This window comes from Callorhinus ursinus, unplaced genomic scaffold (genome assembly GCF_003265705.2).
Source record: "Callorhinus ursinus isolate GAN/ISIS: 27379988/994484 unplaced genomic scaffold, GSC_fseal_2.0 scaffold15, whole genome shotgun sequence".
Taxonomy (NCBI): Eukaryota; Metazoa; Chordata; class Mammalia; order Carnivora; family Otariidae; genus Callorhinus; species Callorhinus ursinus.
In genome coordinates this window covers 39,196,982-39,212,952 of record NW_027397077.1, presented here as the reverse complement: position 1 = coordinate 39,212,952, position 15,971 = coordinate 39,196,982, and the positions used below count along the sequence as shown (strand labels likewise).

At 38.8% G+C, this 15,971-nt stretch overlaps 1 protein-coding gene across 16 annotated transcripts in view; it reads right to left on the bottom strand.

Annotated features, from left to right (window-relative positions):
- Positions 1-15,971, bottom strand: part of SETD5 (SET domain containing 5) — a 79,964-nt gene that overhangs the window by 28,028 nt on the left and 35,965 nt on the right. For 3 of the 16 annotated variants that reach the window (XM_025884769.2, XM_073901615.1, XM_025884770.2), the window contains 12 exons: positions 11,834-11,939; positions 11,299-11,507; positions 10,902-10,960; positions 10,212-10,390; positions 9,234-9,272; positions 5,765-6,007; positions 5,010-5,158; positions 4,499-4,616; positions 3,636-3,745; positions 2,471-2,720; positions 2,027-2,110; positions 560-820 (listed from right to left, as the gene is read on the bottom strand). In XM_025884769.2, coding sequence (XP_025740554.1) covers positions 560-820; positions 2,027-2,110; positions 2,471-2,720; positions 3,636-3,745; positions 4,499-4,616; positions 5,010-5,158; positions 5,765-6,007; positions 9,234-9,272; positions 10,212-10,390; positions 10,902-10,960; positions 11,299-11,507; positions 11,834-11,939 — 1,807 coding nt within the window. Of the gene's footprint in view, positions 1-559; positions 821-2,026; positions 2,111-2,470; positions 2,721-3,635; positions 3,746-4,498; positions 4,617-5,009; positions 5,159-5,764; positions 6,008-9,233; positions 9,273-10,211; positions 10,391-10,901; positions 10,961-11,153; positions 11,195-11,298; positions 11,508-11,833; positions 11,940-12,220; positions 12,414-15,680; positions 15,906-15,971 lie in introns of those variants that run through there. The other 13 variants (XM_073901610.1, XM_073901612.1, XM_073901616.1 and 10 more) reach the window with 9 other exon arrangements.

Below are 15,971 nucleotides of genomic sequence, written 5' to 3'. Positions count from 1 at the left end.
AAAGAAAAAATGGATTTATTCTGAGAATCCTATGAAAGGTCAGGTGCCTAATTGTGCTATATAGAAGAGCCAAGAGATATGAAATGATTTTTATGAACCCACCACAAACAGTATTATCTGGCAGAAACAGTATGAAGTTAACATTCTAGACTACAAGTGTCTCGTCATTCAAATTCTGTCTCCCTGGGGCGCCTGGGTGGCTCAGTTGGTTAAGCGACTGCCTTTGGCTCAGGTCATGATCCTGGGGTCCCGGGATCGAGTCCCGCATCGGGCTCCCTGCTCAGCAGAGAGTCTGCTTCTCCCTCTGACCCTCCCCCCACCATGTGCTTTCTCTCTCTCATTCTCTCTCTCTCAAATAAATAAATAAAATCTATAAAAAAAAAATTAAAAAAAAAAAATTCTGTCTCCCTGAATCCCACAAATCAACTGATGAAAATGGTCTTATTTACTGCAATATGAGGTGAAGCTGAAAATGGTGATTTTCACTATTCCACAACATAGATAAATGACATTAGCAAAAGCAAGGATGTCTAAGGCCTGGAGTATTTCCATCTCTTACCCCTGCTTGGGAAGACCTCCGGGTGTTCACTCCAACACTCTGTGCGGTGCTTGGGATGGCCATGTTTGAAGCAGGGTTGCTAACTTCGGGTTCAGGGGCTTCAGTTTTTGCCTCTTCTCCCACGGCGGCCTCTGAAGTGGTGGTAGTAATCTCTATGTCAGAGCTGTTTTGTTCCAAGGGCTGATGATCCCGCCGCTTCTTTCTTTTCTCTAAGTTTTCAAAAGCATGCATGATGGCTTCGACCTTCCTATCTTCCCGGGTCTAGAAAAAAATAGCATTAGCATAGAAGGAAACTTCAACAGGAGGTGGGGATATTTTTTCAGAAATGTTATTAATGGAAATTCATAGACATTTAAAGACATTTGCCAGTAAAATGACACGTATGTATCTTAGAGAACAGAAGTAAAAACTAAAAATAAAACATTTCTTTTTTAAAAAAAGATTTATTTATTTTAGAGAGTGAGCGAGAGAGAGAGCACATGCTCAAAGTGGGGTAGGGCCAGGAGAGAGAGAAAATCCCAAGCAGACTTCCCACTGAGCACAGAGCCCAATGAGGGGCTCTATTTCTTGACCCTGAGCCATGACCTAAGTGAAACCAAGAGTCAGAAGCTTAACCGACTGAGCTATTCAGGTGCCCCCAAAACATTTTTTAAATGTTGGAAAGAATTGTAGAAAAAGGCAAGGTCAAATCTAAACTTTTCAAAATAGTCAATTACTTTGAAACTTTCTAATATAAAAGAAAAACAGCAATCAAAACCAACTTTTCTCTTGATTTTCAGAATTCAAAAGTAACAAAGCAGATCTTCTTTCACTTTTTAGGACCAGAACTAAACATGGCTGGCTTCAACAAGAGAGTAGCATTTCTGAATCCATGTGACCAAAAGTTTTATTTTTATGTCAAAACTCACACAATTCCAGAAAAAGGAGCCCCAACACATGTATCTTGTTCCAACAAGGCAGTTCTTTGGAAATTAGATTGTTAGAAACCTCTTAAGACCATCATTAGATAATAGTCACTAGATAACGTGTGTGTGTGTGTGTGTGTGTGTGTGTGTGTGTGTGTGTGTGGTGTGTGTGTGTGATAAAAATAAATCATAATGAAATCTCCTTTACTAAAAAAAGCCCCAACTGTCACCTGCAGGTGATGGTTTAGTATCTTGTTAAAGAATGAGATGATAGAAACTCAGAAGAGGAGGGGTTCAGGGTGCCTGGGTGGCTCAGATGGTTAAGCGTCAGCCTTCGGCTCAGGTCATGATCCCAGGGTCCTGGGATTGAGTCCCGCATCGGGCTCCCTGCTCCTTGGGAGCCTGCTTCTCCCTCTGCTTCTCTCTCTCTCTCCCTCTGTCTCTCATGAATAAATAAATAAAATCTTTAAAAACAAAAGATTAAAAAAAAAAAAAAAAAAAGAAGAGAAGGGGTTCACAAGCCAGAGGTAGCAGGAACCAAAGGATGTTAGAAGGTACCCACCCTTCTGCTATAAGCTGGGTTCTCCTGGTCATCTGTAACTTCTTCTTTCTCTTCTTCTGCTTTTTCTTCTGGATTGTCTATTTCCTTTAAAACAGAGGCGATATTCAGCTGTACTCTTAGGCTCTAAGAAAAAGCGGTCTGTTTTTTTCTGGTAGCTAAAACTCTCTAGAAACAACTTCTAATGCTTTATAGTGTTATTCATGTGAGTAGATGCAGATGATAAGCACCATTCTCCGAACTGAAACATGGAAAGCAGCTGAAAGGATGTTCTTGACATTATTAAAAAAGAGAAAGGCAATGAATAATGTCACGCCCACCTTGACATGAAGGGCATTAAAAGTTATTATAGACTCCCTACATATAACAACATGTGGCAACAACGGATCCTCTTTATTTGCAGAGAATCAATACCATAGCAACATTCTCTGACCAGGGGAAGATTACCTCATGATCACTGGACACAGCTGCTTTCTCAGGAACTTGTTCTGGTTGCTGATTGTTATCCTCTTCTGGAGCCTCATTCTGCTGCTCCATCTCTAGCTCTTTCCGTCGTGCTTTTCTACGTCTTGTCTCCGCTCCGATGGTGGGTAAGCTTGGAGGAGGTGGGAGTGGTGGTTCTGCAGCATTGGGATTCCTTTTCTGTATAGGGCAATTCCGGTTCCCCTTGTGACACGCACAGTCCACTTTATAATTACTGCTCCAAAGAAACAACCGAAAGTGCCTGTCTCAGTAACCTTGCAAAATCAGTCATACTGTTCATTCATTCTCTTGGAGTAACAGTATAGTAATTTGCTCTAGTATTTCTTTGAATAAGTTAAACAGACACATTAGAGTCCTGTGAATACTTTTGAATATTCAGTGTTTTCCTATATAACCCTAACTCTTCCCCTACATATGGTCAGTGGAAAAAAGGAAACCTTCACTAAGTTCAGTTCTCCCTTAATGTCTTTATGCTATTTAGTGGGCAGTGGATCAGTAATAGGGGCTGAAAAGGTGATACTTCCCTTGCATCTACCCTTACCACGTCCTCACTTTTGAACTACTGATTCCCTACTTATTCCTAATACCTATTCGTCTCCTACCTGTGCTGAACATCAATTTACCAAATAACCTTTTTGGCTTAAAAGGACCAAGGGAGAAAAAGGATCATTTTACAAAACCCATCACATATTTATCTATGACTTGTCAGCTCTGTTTTGTCTGCCTTCTCACACTCAGATAGATTACATGGTTTGAATGGATGGGGTGGATTTTAAAATTTTCATTCTGTATGGTCCCTGGAACAAGTGCTGTGTGTATAACAACAGATGCAATTTCTAGGAGTGTCTCATACCTACCCTTTTTACTGTTCTTGCTATATAGAGATATAAAGACAAAACACCTTTAGTTAGGAGACTGGTGAGATGTGACATACTATGTATCTGTATCTCTAGGAAAAAACTGCTCTAAGTCTGTCTTTCCCTACACAATTTCTAGACAAAAATGCATTACTTAAGGAAAGATTAGGTTAAAAAAAAAAAGGAAATGACAAGGAACAAAAGCAGACCAATAGAAGAGCTTAATATGTAAGACAAGGCCATTCATGTAGGAAAGGTTTTGTAGGTCTTACCAGTTACTGTACTCATAGTCAAATGCTATGGTGACCTCAGCATCTTTGGTGATGGCAGATACCGCATAGATACACAGGTGAATCATCCCATCTGCAATCATGTGTCGCACCTGTGTGAACATGGCTTATGGTTGATGATATACCATAAAGACCCAGGAACTCTCCATAAGATAGAAAAAACCTTTTGCCAAAATCATTTCTCTCCACTTAAGTTATGGTAGTCTTTTACGTAACTCCATCATTTCACAAGAAACTGTTACACAGTAACTGTCTGAAAATTTATGATACTTCTTGAAATAAATGGAGAAACCTTGAGATGTTAGAAATTAGGGTAAGATCTCTGCTCCACATCTTAAAGCTGTTTTCAGTTGCATCAGAGAATTAAAATTCCTTAGCCTGTCAAGAGAAGCTCTGTGGATTTTCTTGCTGTATGTGATGTAGCTGCACTGATTATGCACTGAGTAATGAATTCTAGAAATGTCTAGAATCTTACAATACTATTACCTAAAACCTAAAAAAGTGCAATCACACAGCTTAGTTTGGGCTTAATGACATGTTCTAGCATATGGTAATTTCTTTAATATGACCTCAATGACTTCTTATCCAGTCTAGCTCTTTCTCTTTAGCAGATGCTTAATTTGCTTTTTCCCATTTCTTCCTTCTCTAAGGAAACTCATTCCTTGTCCCCATCCAGTCAGAATAAAAGCATCACTATGTTTTTTTTTTTTGGTCTCTTATGATAAAAGATCGTAATTATTATCTACAGACCTTAAATTAATCTGGGTGAAGTTTTCAGACTGCCTCTTCAGTAGATCTGTCCTTTGGTGGTTCCATTCAAACAGAAGTTGCTACAGAAATCTTACCTCTGCATTTGGTGTACATGATCTTCTGATGAACCGAGCATCATTACCGAAAGTACGTGCATCCACACACATCTCTACACCATTGAATTTTGAGTAGAAGAGCACAAAGGGGTATGGTCTAAGGGATATAATTGAAATTCCTGTAATTTTCAACACAAATAAAAGGGCCACCCCATGACTTCACCACAAATATGAAGCATATGCTGACAGAAGCAGCAGCAGTCCTCTGCAATGCTTAAACTTGAAAAACATCACATGCTTGTCTGCTTTTGATTAAAGAACAAGCACAAAGCAAGGAATGCCTGGCTTGGAAAGGAGTCATTACCACTTTATACATTAAACAATCTGCAGATTTATTTGCACTTTTCTACAAACAGCAGACAGGTGTGAGCTTATCTGAGCTCTAATCTGTTCCCCAAGAACATCCTATCAACCAGGATGTTTTTAATACAGCCATACCGCTCTGCCAGGCCCACTTAAGCCCTCACTGCTCAGTGAATGATGTTCTTACTTTTTGAAGAAATGCCCATTGACCTCAAATTGCTGTCGTAACATGACTTTCCCTCGATACTCTATTATAAGAGTGTCCAGAGCCAAGTCTCTTGCAGCCCTCAGGATCTTCCGGTGCTTTTGAACACGAGTGACTCTTCCCAACTGTAGCTGCATAAAAACAGAGGATTAACATTAGACAACAGCCACAGCAGCACAGTAGACACTTAAAGTATTTCCTAATTGATGAAAAGGCACCAATATTTTTAGGTTTTATTTGTATGTTATTTAGCTCAAAAACCAGAATTTTTTTTTTTCAATAATCAGAAATTTTTGAATGATCAGAGCTTCTAGGAGACAAGCTCCACTTAATGAACCGGTCACCTGGTCCCTCACAAAAGATAAGAAAATATCATAGAAAAAGATATGATTAAGATTTTAATGGCTCAAAAAAAAAAAGATTTTAGTGGCTCTATGTCTAATGCAAGAATGATAAAGAACAAGCTTAGCTTTCTATTAATCTTGAAAATTCCTACTCAGGCTGTATAAAATTTCCTATCCTAATTTATTTACTTTTAATTAATACTTTAAAAATACGTATCCAGACAGTTTCCAGTCACAACTTGCTTTTGGTTAAAGATGCTCAACAGCTGGCTAATTTGTTATTCTAAGGAGCTCATACATTTGAAAGAAATGATAATCCCATTATATGCCCTCTTCCTGGGTTCAGACAAGTCTCAACTACTTATAGGGAGTCTTTTACCCTTTGATCCTTACCTGCATTTGGGAACCAATAACTGTATTATTACAGGCCAATTCAGTCTTATTAATAGTGTCTAAAATAGCAGGTTTGCCCACAAATTCCTTGCTAGAATGTAGATGTTGTTCAAGGGCGTTCTGTACATCTGCACTGTACTGATTAGTGAAAGCTTCTTCATACTGATCAGTCCATAGTCTTATCCGATTTTCCCATCCCTCAGTTGTATTCTCATCTAAATTCTGTGCTTCAGAAGGAGAATTCTGTAGAGAACAAAGGTCAGGTAGGTTAGGAGAATCCATGCATAAAAATGGGAGGGAGAACAGGCTGAATTTCCAGAGAAAATTTATTTTCACTTGGCAGCTGGTGTGGCATAAAAGAGTAATGGCCTGGGAGTCAGGGGATCTGACTTCTAATCATGGTTTCATTACCAATGAGATGTGAGGCCTTGAACAACTTCTTAGACAAGCTTAGTTTCCTCATTAATAAAGTGAGAAATTAATCTGGATCATAGTCCTATCCCATCACTGTGATTTTATGACCATTTTTAAATCACAGAAATAAATTTTGTTCTTATCAGAAAAATGACATCAAGTTCAATAAGAAAATCTTGATAAAAACAAACAAGAGAGATACCTCAAAAGATTACAGTTTAAATTTCAATACTTATTGAGTATCTGTGCACCAGCCTAAGTTGATATTATTTCAATACTCTCCAGGAGAATTTTTTTGTGTGACTTGTTATTTTCATTATACAATTAATACATGTTCATTCTAAAAATACATGCGACCTAAATAAATAACCTGTAATCTCGTTTCCCAGAGACAAAGTCATCATTTTGGAGTGTATCTTTCTAGCACTCTATTTCTGACAGTTTAAACAGCTACACTCTGAAGAGGTGAGGTGGGGGCAGGGGAGTGCATAGACAGAGTGTAGGAAATGCTGGGAGGTACTTTGCTATACTTCTTTAGGAAAACCACCGCCCTGTATGGTGACAATATTGAGAAAAGATTATTATATCTCAAAAATGTTATCCTAAACAGACAGTTTTTATGTTTGAGATACAGAGACACAGTTTAAGTCTGACACATGTTCTCCTCCATGGTCTCAAAGACTTAAAGTGTCATCAGAAAATAAAACCAACACCGACAGTGATGATGTTATACCAGTGATGACTAGAAGGAAAAGATACCATAGTACCAAAGCTACTTGCAAATCCACGTCCATACTCAAGTTGCAAATACAGGCATAAGAAAATTAAATATACTTTCCATGAATGACACAGAAAACATTTATGTCTATTTTAACAACTGCTTTCTTTCACTTTTGTGTCACTGTTTGTGATTGACTGTTGTCTACCATCCTTTCCCCAAGGAACAGGGAAATAAAAGGAAAAAATTAATGCCTTTGTTTTCTGCCCTTCTCACCGGAGTCCAAAAGAATGAACAATAAACAAAAGGATCTAAGAAACATCTGGGGCCAACACACTGAGAACACAGTATCACCTGCTTGAGGTTATCAGGAGCAGCTAAGCAAAAGAGAAGTTCAAAACCTGAGATTGTAGGGGTGCTTATCAGACTGGGGATTAGGGGTGCCCGAACAGTATTCCCAGGTTTAAGCATTCAGTAGTGATCACTAAACCAATGACTTACTACACTTAATGTATACTGGAAGCCACTGTCACATTACTAGCTGTTGTTCACTAATACAACTCTGACTAACTACTCTGCTATTCCATTCTTCTGGGTACTTGAGACCCCAACTCAGTGCATTTTAGAGCATGGTTCTCAAGCAGAGGCGATTTTTGTCCCCAGGAGACATTTGGTAATATCTGGTAACAAAATAACATTTGATTACCACACCTGGGTGTTATGTGTTATTGGCATCTAGTGGCTAAGAGTAGTTTCCAGTAGGCAAGCTTTTGACTTTGGGATTAGAAATCTAAATGATAAATACTTCCCATTGTTATGGCTCTCAACCACATCTTTGGTGATGCTCTTACTAATAATTCTGAGTAAAAATTTGTAACCCAACTTAGATTCTGATATAAGAATCAAAATAAACCGACAGTATTTTTTTATTATTTAAATTTTAGGATGCTTATGGAACTGTTAACATCTTGAAAATGCAAGCAATATTTACATGTAGAGAGGTTTGTAAGTAGTTTTCAGGGGCAGCCAGTCAACAGCTTTCAAAAGGTTTCGAACATTTGGAGGCAAGTTACAACAGTTAGCTGATAAAAGAGAAAAAGGCTTAATAGCTGGGATCGGGGCTATGTCTGCCCCATAAGTCTATTTAAGGTCCCCTCTAAGCAAATGAGACAAAAATAGAGGGGGCAGTTAAGGCAAATGTAACCTCTTACAGGAGAGAGATTTAGCAAAAAAATAATTAGGCTGTGTTCCAAGACATCCCAGGACTCTGATGCTCTTGGGCTCTGAGTCCTCTCCCATCGCTTTTACAGGTATGTACAAGCCTGTTTATAGGTATACGCTAGGTAAGACCTTCAAATTTTAGATGAAGTGTCACCTATGATCTTTGGTAACATCAGTTATATTGGTGTTCCATATATACTCATGTATATTAACCTTAATAAAGCGTTTCCTTACTAAAAGATTTTAATGTTTATGCCATCTGTCAACAGCAAAGATCCTGCTTCTTATCATTTACACATTTAGGGATAGGAATTCTTACAGAATTAAATTAGACCTTAATTCTAAGTAAATGTTTTGAAGCCGTAAGTAATGAATTGGGAGCTATGCTGTCCTCCTACATATACAAAGGTAAAGGAAGATATCAGACAGTATAATCAAATCTCCTTTGGGCAAACTGTTCTTTATCACCCAGTACCTAAAAGTCCTTTTAAACCATTGCACGTAATTTCTCAATTCTCCAACCACTATCCAGTATCACCTTATAAGCTCTTATCTTGTGATAACTGAAGAAAAGAAAAACACTAGCATCATTTGAATTTTCTATACCAAACAGATATTCCAGGAAAAAAACAATTCAAAACTAAGTAATTCCAGTAAGAGTAATTCCTATCGATAATACTAGTTTCCTAACTGATGAAATTTATCCTTCCAACTGGTGATTAAAGCCCACATGGTGCTAGGGTGGGTGCACAAGAGATCCTGTATCACTAGAAAAACCTCAGTCCTGAGGTTGAGGCCAATTAGAAGGACAGAACACATCAGCCTCATTTTGTTTGGTAAATGTCACTTACCCCCCTTCATTCCCCCCGCCCCCCAGAAAAGCAGCTAATGAAAAACCAGTAAATGAAGGCTGATTACAGAAAGGGAAAATATTTCAGAAAATGGCCAAGAAAACCTACTTTGGAGAAAGGCTCTATGAAAACTGAATGGCAACAATTACAAACTAACAAAAAGCAGAGTCCAAGATTCCCAGACCATCAATGTCAGGAAAGAAGCTGACCAAAATGCAAGATCACAGTGAAGTAAAACACAGCATCAGGGAAGAATACCCCTTACCTTCATCCGCAAGGACTTCCGGGATCCCTCTCGAAATGCCTATCCCAAAGAGGAAAACAAGTAGAACAAAACAAAACTTGGTACCAAGAATGACAGTTATACCTATCTGAGACTAAAACTAAGGCAAGAACTAGTGTTTTAGTCTGTCCCCTTTTCCCTAGGTAACAAATACAATGGAATCCCCCACGCTATTATCCAAGAATAGGGGTAGCTCAAGGCCAGTGAACTTTGAGACTAATGCTAACTTTCCATGGTGAATCTAGGTAATTAACAGGGAAGAGCATGCATCACTTAAATCCTATATGCACCCCTGACACTAGAAGAAAAAGTAAATAAAAACATTTCATAAGGTTGCAGATTTACCAGTTTTGAAATTAAGAAGAAAACAAAGACCAATCCCCTTAACAAGGGGTAGACAAGTCACCTAGGAGCAACAAAGTTGCCATGATGGGGAAGAAAGAACACAAAACAGAAGAGGTTTCTCCTGGAGACTTTTTAGTTGAGAATACAGGAAAGTGACCACAATACTGAGGAAGCCTAGATCATTCAAGAGATGTTTCCTAACTTTTTTGAAACAAGGAAAAACAATCAACCCAATGACATGAGGTGGGCATGTACCAGGACAAGAATTTCAGACTATGCCTTGGGACTGAGGAGGTGGGGAATTAATGAAGGACAGTGGAAGCCTAGACTGGAGGCTGCAGCACATACGGGCTTGGTCAGGTGGGGCTGGGATTTCATACCTGGGATGGGGTTTGGAGTAGAAGAAACTTTGTGCCAGTTGTGATGGTATGGAGTGGCAGAAGAGAGGTTGGTCTACATGTTCACAACACAGATTAGCCGATTTTTGCAAGCAGAGCAAAAGTGGCCCTTCAAACATCTGGATCAAACTTCTTAAAAGAATTTTGGTGCCTTCTTGTTCCAAAATTTGGGCTATTTCAGACATATTTCTATTTAAGATACTTTTACCCTCCATACCTTGATTTTCTTCGTCTTTGCTGCTGCACGACCCTTTTCTGGACTCTTCTTCCGCTTCTTGGGTTTGGTTCTTCTAACAGTTAGGGTGATGCTTGTAGGTGTGTGCTGTGTTGCTGTGTACAACACAGTGGAAGGAGAAAGCTCCTCATCCCAGCTTTCTGTTGCACTGCTATCCCCACCTGAAAAAAAGTTATTTCATAGTTCACACGTTGTACAGACAGTGTCAAAAGTTCATTAAAAGCAGCTTATATATCTTTATTCCTTTTCCATATTCGGGAAGCCATAACTTCCATTAACTCTGTCATCTGTAGAACATAAATACCCACCTTTCTTATGAAAACAAGGTTCTTTCTCTATCACTGGCATCAGGCATAGAAACTACATCGTATATATTTTCCCCTTGTACTGAGTCCCCAAGCTCCATCACCTCAATGTGTTAACAGAGAAAATGGATCTGTGTTATTTGGTATGTGTGCTCATAAGGAATATTTTGATTGCTCTGGGGCTAAAATGTTGTTTCTGGAGACATTAATTCAGAACAAGAGAATTACACAGTGGTTGTGAGAGAACTGCTTTCTCTTTCCATGAAAAGCTAGGGACCATGGGGACTTACAGGAGTTCTTGAGATGATTATTTAAATCACAAAATATTTATCTGTCAAAACATGGGCCCAACCCATTTTTGGCTCACCTGATATGTTGTCCTGCTTCCGCCGATGAAGTCTAATAACCTTCCCCCTGCTCATTCCCCTAAAGAGGGAAAATAAACTTAAAGTAGTCCTTCCAACAGCATGCAGCACATCTTCGCACACATGGGAGAAGTGTCTCTGCATATACTACCCCCTTCCTCCCACCTACCAAATGTTTCCAGGACATTAAATTTCATATCAAATTCAATAGCTTTAACATCAATCTCTCATTCCTTGTTGTCAGCAATTCTCACCTAGTGCAGAGAATTCGAGCCAAGGAGCACTAAGGAATCATCTACATTAACAAACACAAGAAAGAATACTTTGAGCTTTTCCCTACTAATAAGAAACCCTAATCCCAGCAACCCAGGCTTGAACTGAGATGGAGCATGATCTTACCTGCACTTGTCACAGTTGAGAAGGAAGCCATCCTGAGAAAGACCACAAGGACACCAGGTAGGAACAGTCTCTCCTTCAGAGTTCGGGCTGTCTCCACAGCGTTCCTCTACGGGCGACGGCAGGCCATTCAGGTCAGAACGAGGGATGATCGTCTGGACAGGGGGAGAAGCAGGAGGTGTCGGAGGAGGAGGGGCTCCGTAATTATGATCCTGAAAATAAGATTTTTTAAATCAACAGTGTCCAAACACTGGCCCCTCTCTCCCCTAAAGTATGGTACATATGGAAAGAAAGAAGAAAGTAGTACCCTTTGTTTTTTGGCTTCAACCAGGAAAGTGATAAAACAAAATGCCAAGGTCAACTGGGACATAAAAACAAGAACAATGATGCAGGGCTAGACGTCCGCTGGAGGCAGGGAAGTGCAAAAGGGGCAACTTCGTCATGCTGCATATAAACATTTCAAGAAAGTCACAATGTATAAGAATGGATTACACTCCAGGAAGATCACTGCTCTGGAGAGAAACAAATGCATACTCACAGCATAAGGCAGTCCTCGACACCCATGTCTCTGAGTGGTCCCATAATTATGAGTGGAATACACGCTCTTCTCATTAACTGCTGGACTAGCCTCCACAGATTCAGGGCTGCACAAAGGCGAAAAGCAACGCATGATAGCATAACACCTAATCCTCCCTTAAACTAAGACTTTAACTTCCCATGCTAACCCCTCCTCTTTTCCACAACCACCAGCCACTAGAATAAGAGAAGGAACTCAGTGAAACAATCTGATTAACATAACTAAGCCTATAAATAACAGGAGTGTTATTAAATGTGGACTTGTGTGTAACATGAAGCCAGTACAGGCAGATGTCTCAAGGCAGGCACCTGGAATACAAGGTGTCCCTAATGACAAACACAAACGTACCAGCTGAGCAGGGAGTTTCCCCTAGAGAAGCCACTCTGGGCTGGTTTAGACTCAGAACTATTCTTCTTAATTGGATCTCTTAATACTTCCATGAAACCTCACATGACATTTGCAGTGAGTGAGATGATGAAAGTGCCTTCTGCACTGCCCCAGGGACCAGGCCCTCTTCCATTCACTACCAAGACAGGATACCCTGAAGAAAGTACAGGTAAAAACAACGGCATCTTATATTTATCATACCTCTCATCTTGATGAACCCCCAAACACCTTTCAAATATTAGAGTAATAATTTCTCATCCACCAATGACATGCAAGCATATCAAGGACACAATTACTTAACAGCTGCATGGTAATACCACAGAACTTCAAAATAATCAAAACTGTACTCAGAGGTTATTGTTTACTGACAAATAATAAGGAGTTGTGGCTACCATTCTGAAACGCCCATTATTTTCGAGGTGCTTTTATATACATTAATTCATTTACTCTGCAACTAGTAAACATGGTAAATAGCACCCCATTTTTACAGAAGTTGTGGTGGTGAGATTACGTGACGTCACCAAGGTCACATGCTGACAGAGCCAGAATTTGAAACAATGTCTAACTCCAAATCCTGTGGTCTTTCCACTGTGCCTAGCTGGTTTGGAAAACCAGGATAACATTCTATCTTTAAAGAAAATGATATGAAAATTTAAGTAACCAGGCTTATTGAGAAGCCTAGTTTAATATCTTTTCATACCCTCACTGAGTGGAAAGCAAACTGTTCAAGTATAATTTGTTAATATAAAAACATTATAAATGTGTTCAAATTTAGAAATTTAATTTTAAGCCTTTACTTGATAATAAAAAGGCATAGGTAACAAAGGACAAACTATAAGTTTTGGGGAAAAAAGAACTTTTAACTCTGATTGTTACCTGGTTAAGTTTTAGGGAATTTTGAAAGATAATTAAGGAATGCAATCGTATGACTTTGCTGAACTCAATAATGGATTATTTGTCATTTAAATTAACTAGAACAGAGATTCACAAATTGGAAACTCCAAGGACACATATAACTCAGCCTTGGAGATCAAAGGGTCTTTTAGGGAATCAAATAATGCACAGTTTGTTTTAATGAACATACGTTTTTCCTGCTTGCAAGTATACAATACACAGTACTTGGCAGGAATAAAGTGTGTAGTTCAATGTGGTGCAATGTCAGCTGAGAAGTGAGGGATAAAGAAAATTCTGAGATATATCCAACTCACCCAGTTATATGCTCCAAAACTGAGAAGGGATCTTATTAATAACAGCAAAGGTAATTTCTAGGTGAAGAAGAACTTTAGACATAGGAAAGTATTCTGTTAGTGAAGTGCATGCATTTTATTCTTTAAGAGTGTCTGCAAGATGGGATCTGGGGTGGGGGTACATCAAGAATGCAGGTCAGTATTCTTGAGAAAAGATGATCTGACATGGCTCACTGAGAGGCAATCAGCTCTGAGTATTAGGAAACAGGTGGGGTTTCCTAAATGAAACTGAAGGCAAACAAGCATTAATAAAATGAAGGCAGACTTTAGTTTCTATGATGGACAGTTAAGAGAAAGTAGTAACTTTCAACATCGTTAATTCACTAGATAAACAAGTATTCCAAAAAAGCTGTACGTATTTTATATAAGAGATTTTGTACCACTGAACACATGGGGTGAAACATGGCAGCTGTTTATTAGAAATGGAATTTTTCTGGACGGGAAAAAGGAAAGTGGCATGAAATAAAAGATGGCCATGGAGATGGAGCTATGTTGGTTGTATCTTACCCATCTCCAACTGGGTAAATATGAACATATGCACTTCATGTGCAAGTCTAGGGAATAAAAATAAAATGTATTTTGTGGAGGTTAAAAGGCCATCCCACTGGACAATACTTTCTAGTAAAGCACAGCATTTAATATATTGCTATGCGTGCCAAATATTAAAATTTAAGCTCATATCTTTTGATGAGGAAACTGCAATTTCCATGCTGGCTATTAATTAAATAGTTACATGTTGACAGATAACTATACAATTTCCTAGGTTATTTCTTGACATATATATCAGCTCTTATCTATATTTCAAAATATGGATTAAAAATCTGAAGTGTTAGGATTGCACTTCCTTATTAGCCAACCATTTTATGCAAATGTAATTATAGCCTATGTTTGAACTACTATGACAGTTGGGCACATACACAGAAGCCATGCTTACAACAGATATTGCATCAATTGTGTTCTAAATACAACATGTAACCTGCTGCTATAATGCTAACCTCTTGGAAAATGAAATTCATTTACAGCAGAACTGTAAATTCAGAAAAATCCTTGTTTTTACTGTTTTATCTAGAGGTTCTCCTACAAATACATAAAAAATGCATAATGCCTACTGTTGTTATCAGATTTAAAATCCCATGAGATAAGGTCTAGGTCTTTTACTCAAGTTGAGTATGTTGCTCTTCATACCAAGTTTAATTTTAGAGTGCCCAGAACAGAATATGCATGACAGTGAAATATGCATGGTGAAACAACAAATATCATCTAAAATGTAACAGAATGGTACATAAGCTAATTGCCGACATTCTCTTGCTTTGTAGAAATACTAAACGAATAACTATATAACAGTATCAGAAATCTGTCAAGAAATTACAGATGGAATGTTTCAGGAAATAGAAACATCATAGTCAAATTTTTAGGCCAAAAGTCTGCAAATACTTCTGGACTCCCTAGCAGCATTTATGGGTGGTGATCTCTGCACTCTGGGAAAAACACCAGTTTTAAGAATAATTGCTTTAGGTTTTTTTCTCTACTAGTCCCAAAGTCATTGATTTAATCTCTCTGTTGAAATTTCTCACAAATGTTAATGCTCTCTACCTGTGTAGTTTGTTAGTCAATCCATGTAAGAGGTAGTGGTTGACTTTATAAAATTTTGTTAACACTATACAATTATAGTTCCTAATGCAGGAAGATTTTTTAAGTACTTGGGAAATAGTTAGAAACTTGGAAGTCTCAGCTACTGGCATAACTGAATCTCTCAGGCATGCAAAAAAGAATAAATAAAAATAAAACAAAACAGGAAAAAAAGCCCTGGAAGGAACACAATTCCACCCTTCCCATCCCCCACCCTCCATCTTCCTTTTTATATGGGAATACGGCCAAAAACTTTCAGTTCTTAACTACCCCAGAATATAGTATACTGCTTCTTGGGGTAGCTTCATTTTAAGTCTTCCTCTCTAAGGAAGACAACAGATAGTTAAGTAATCCTAGGTGGCTTTGTGAAGAAAACATACATGCTCTTTACTACATTCTCAGTTTTAAGGAAGAAAACCACTATTAATCAGGGATGCAGTTGAACCCAGAGCTCTGGTACAGTTGCTTTGCTTTGCTGAAGGGGGAAGAATCCCCAGGGACTATGAAAATGGCAAGAGAAACAGGGGAATTAGAGCAACACCCACCTCACTCAAGAAGTGGCTGTGGGATCAAGAGTCTGAACTGGACCTGAACATATTCAAAACACCAGGATTTTTCCAGCCCAGACCCTAATCCCTGGTACTGCCTGGAATAGACTTGGCTTCTGGGGGTGTGCTGCCCCCTAGGCCCCTTGGGTCTCTTTCGCTGGACTTTCACATCCTGGTGTAGTGCCACTTCGTCTTGAAAGGTAGGGGGCTTCCACTTCCTTTCTGTAAGCAAGGAAGATTGGGTACAAGGGAGGTAAAAGGACAAGAGGGGGAATCTGTGAGCAGGGG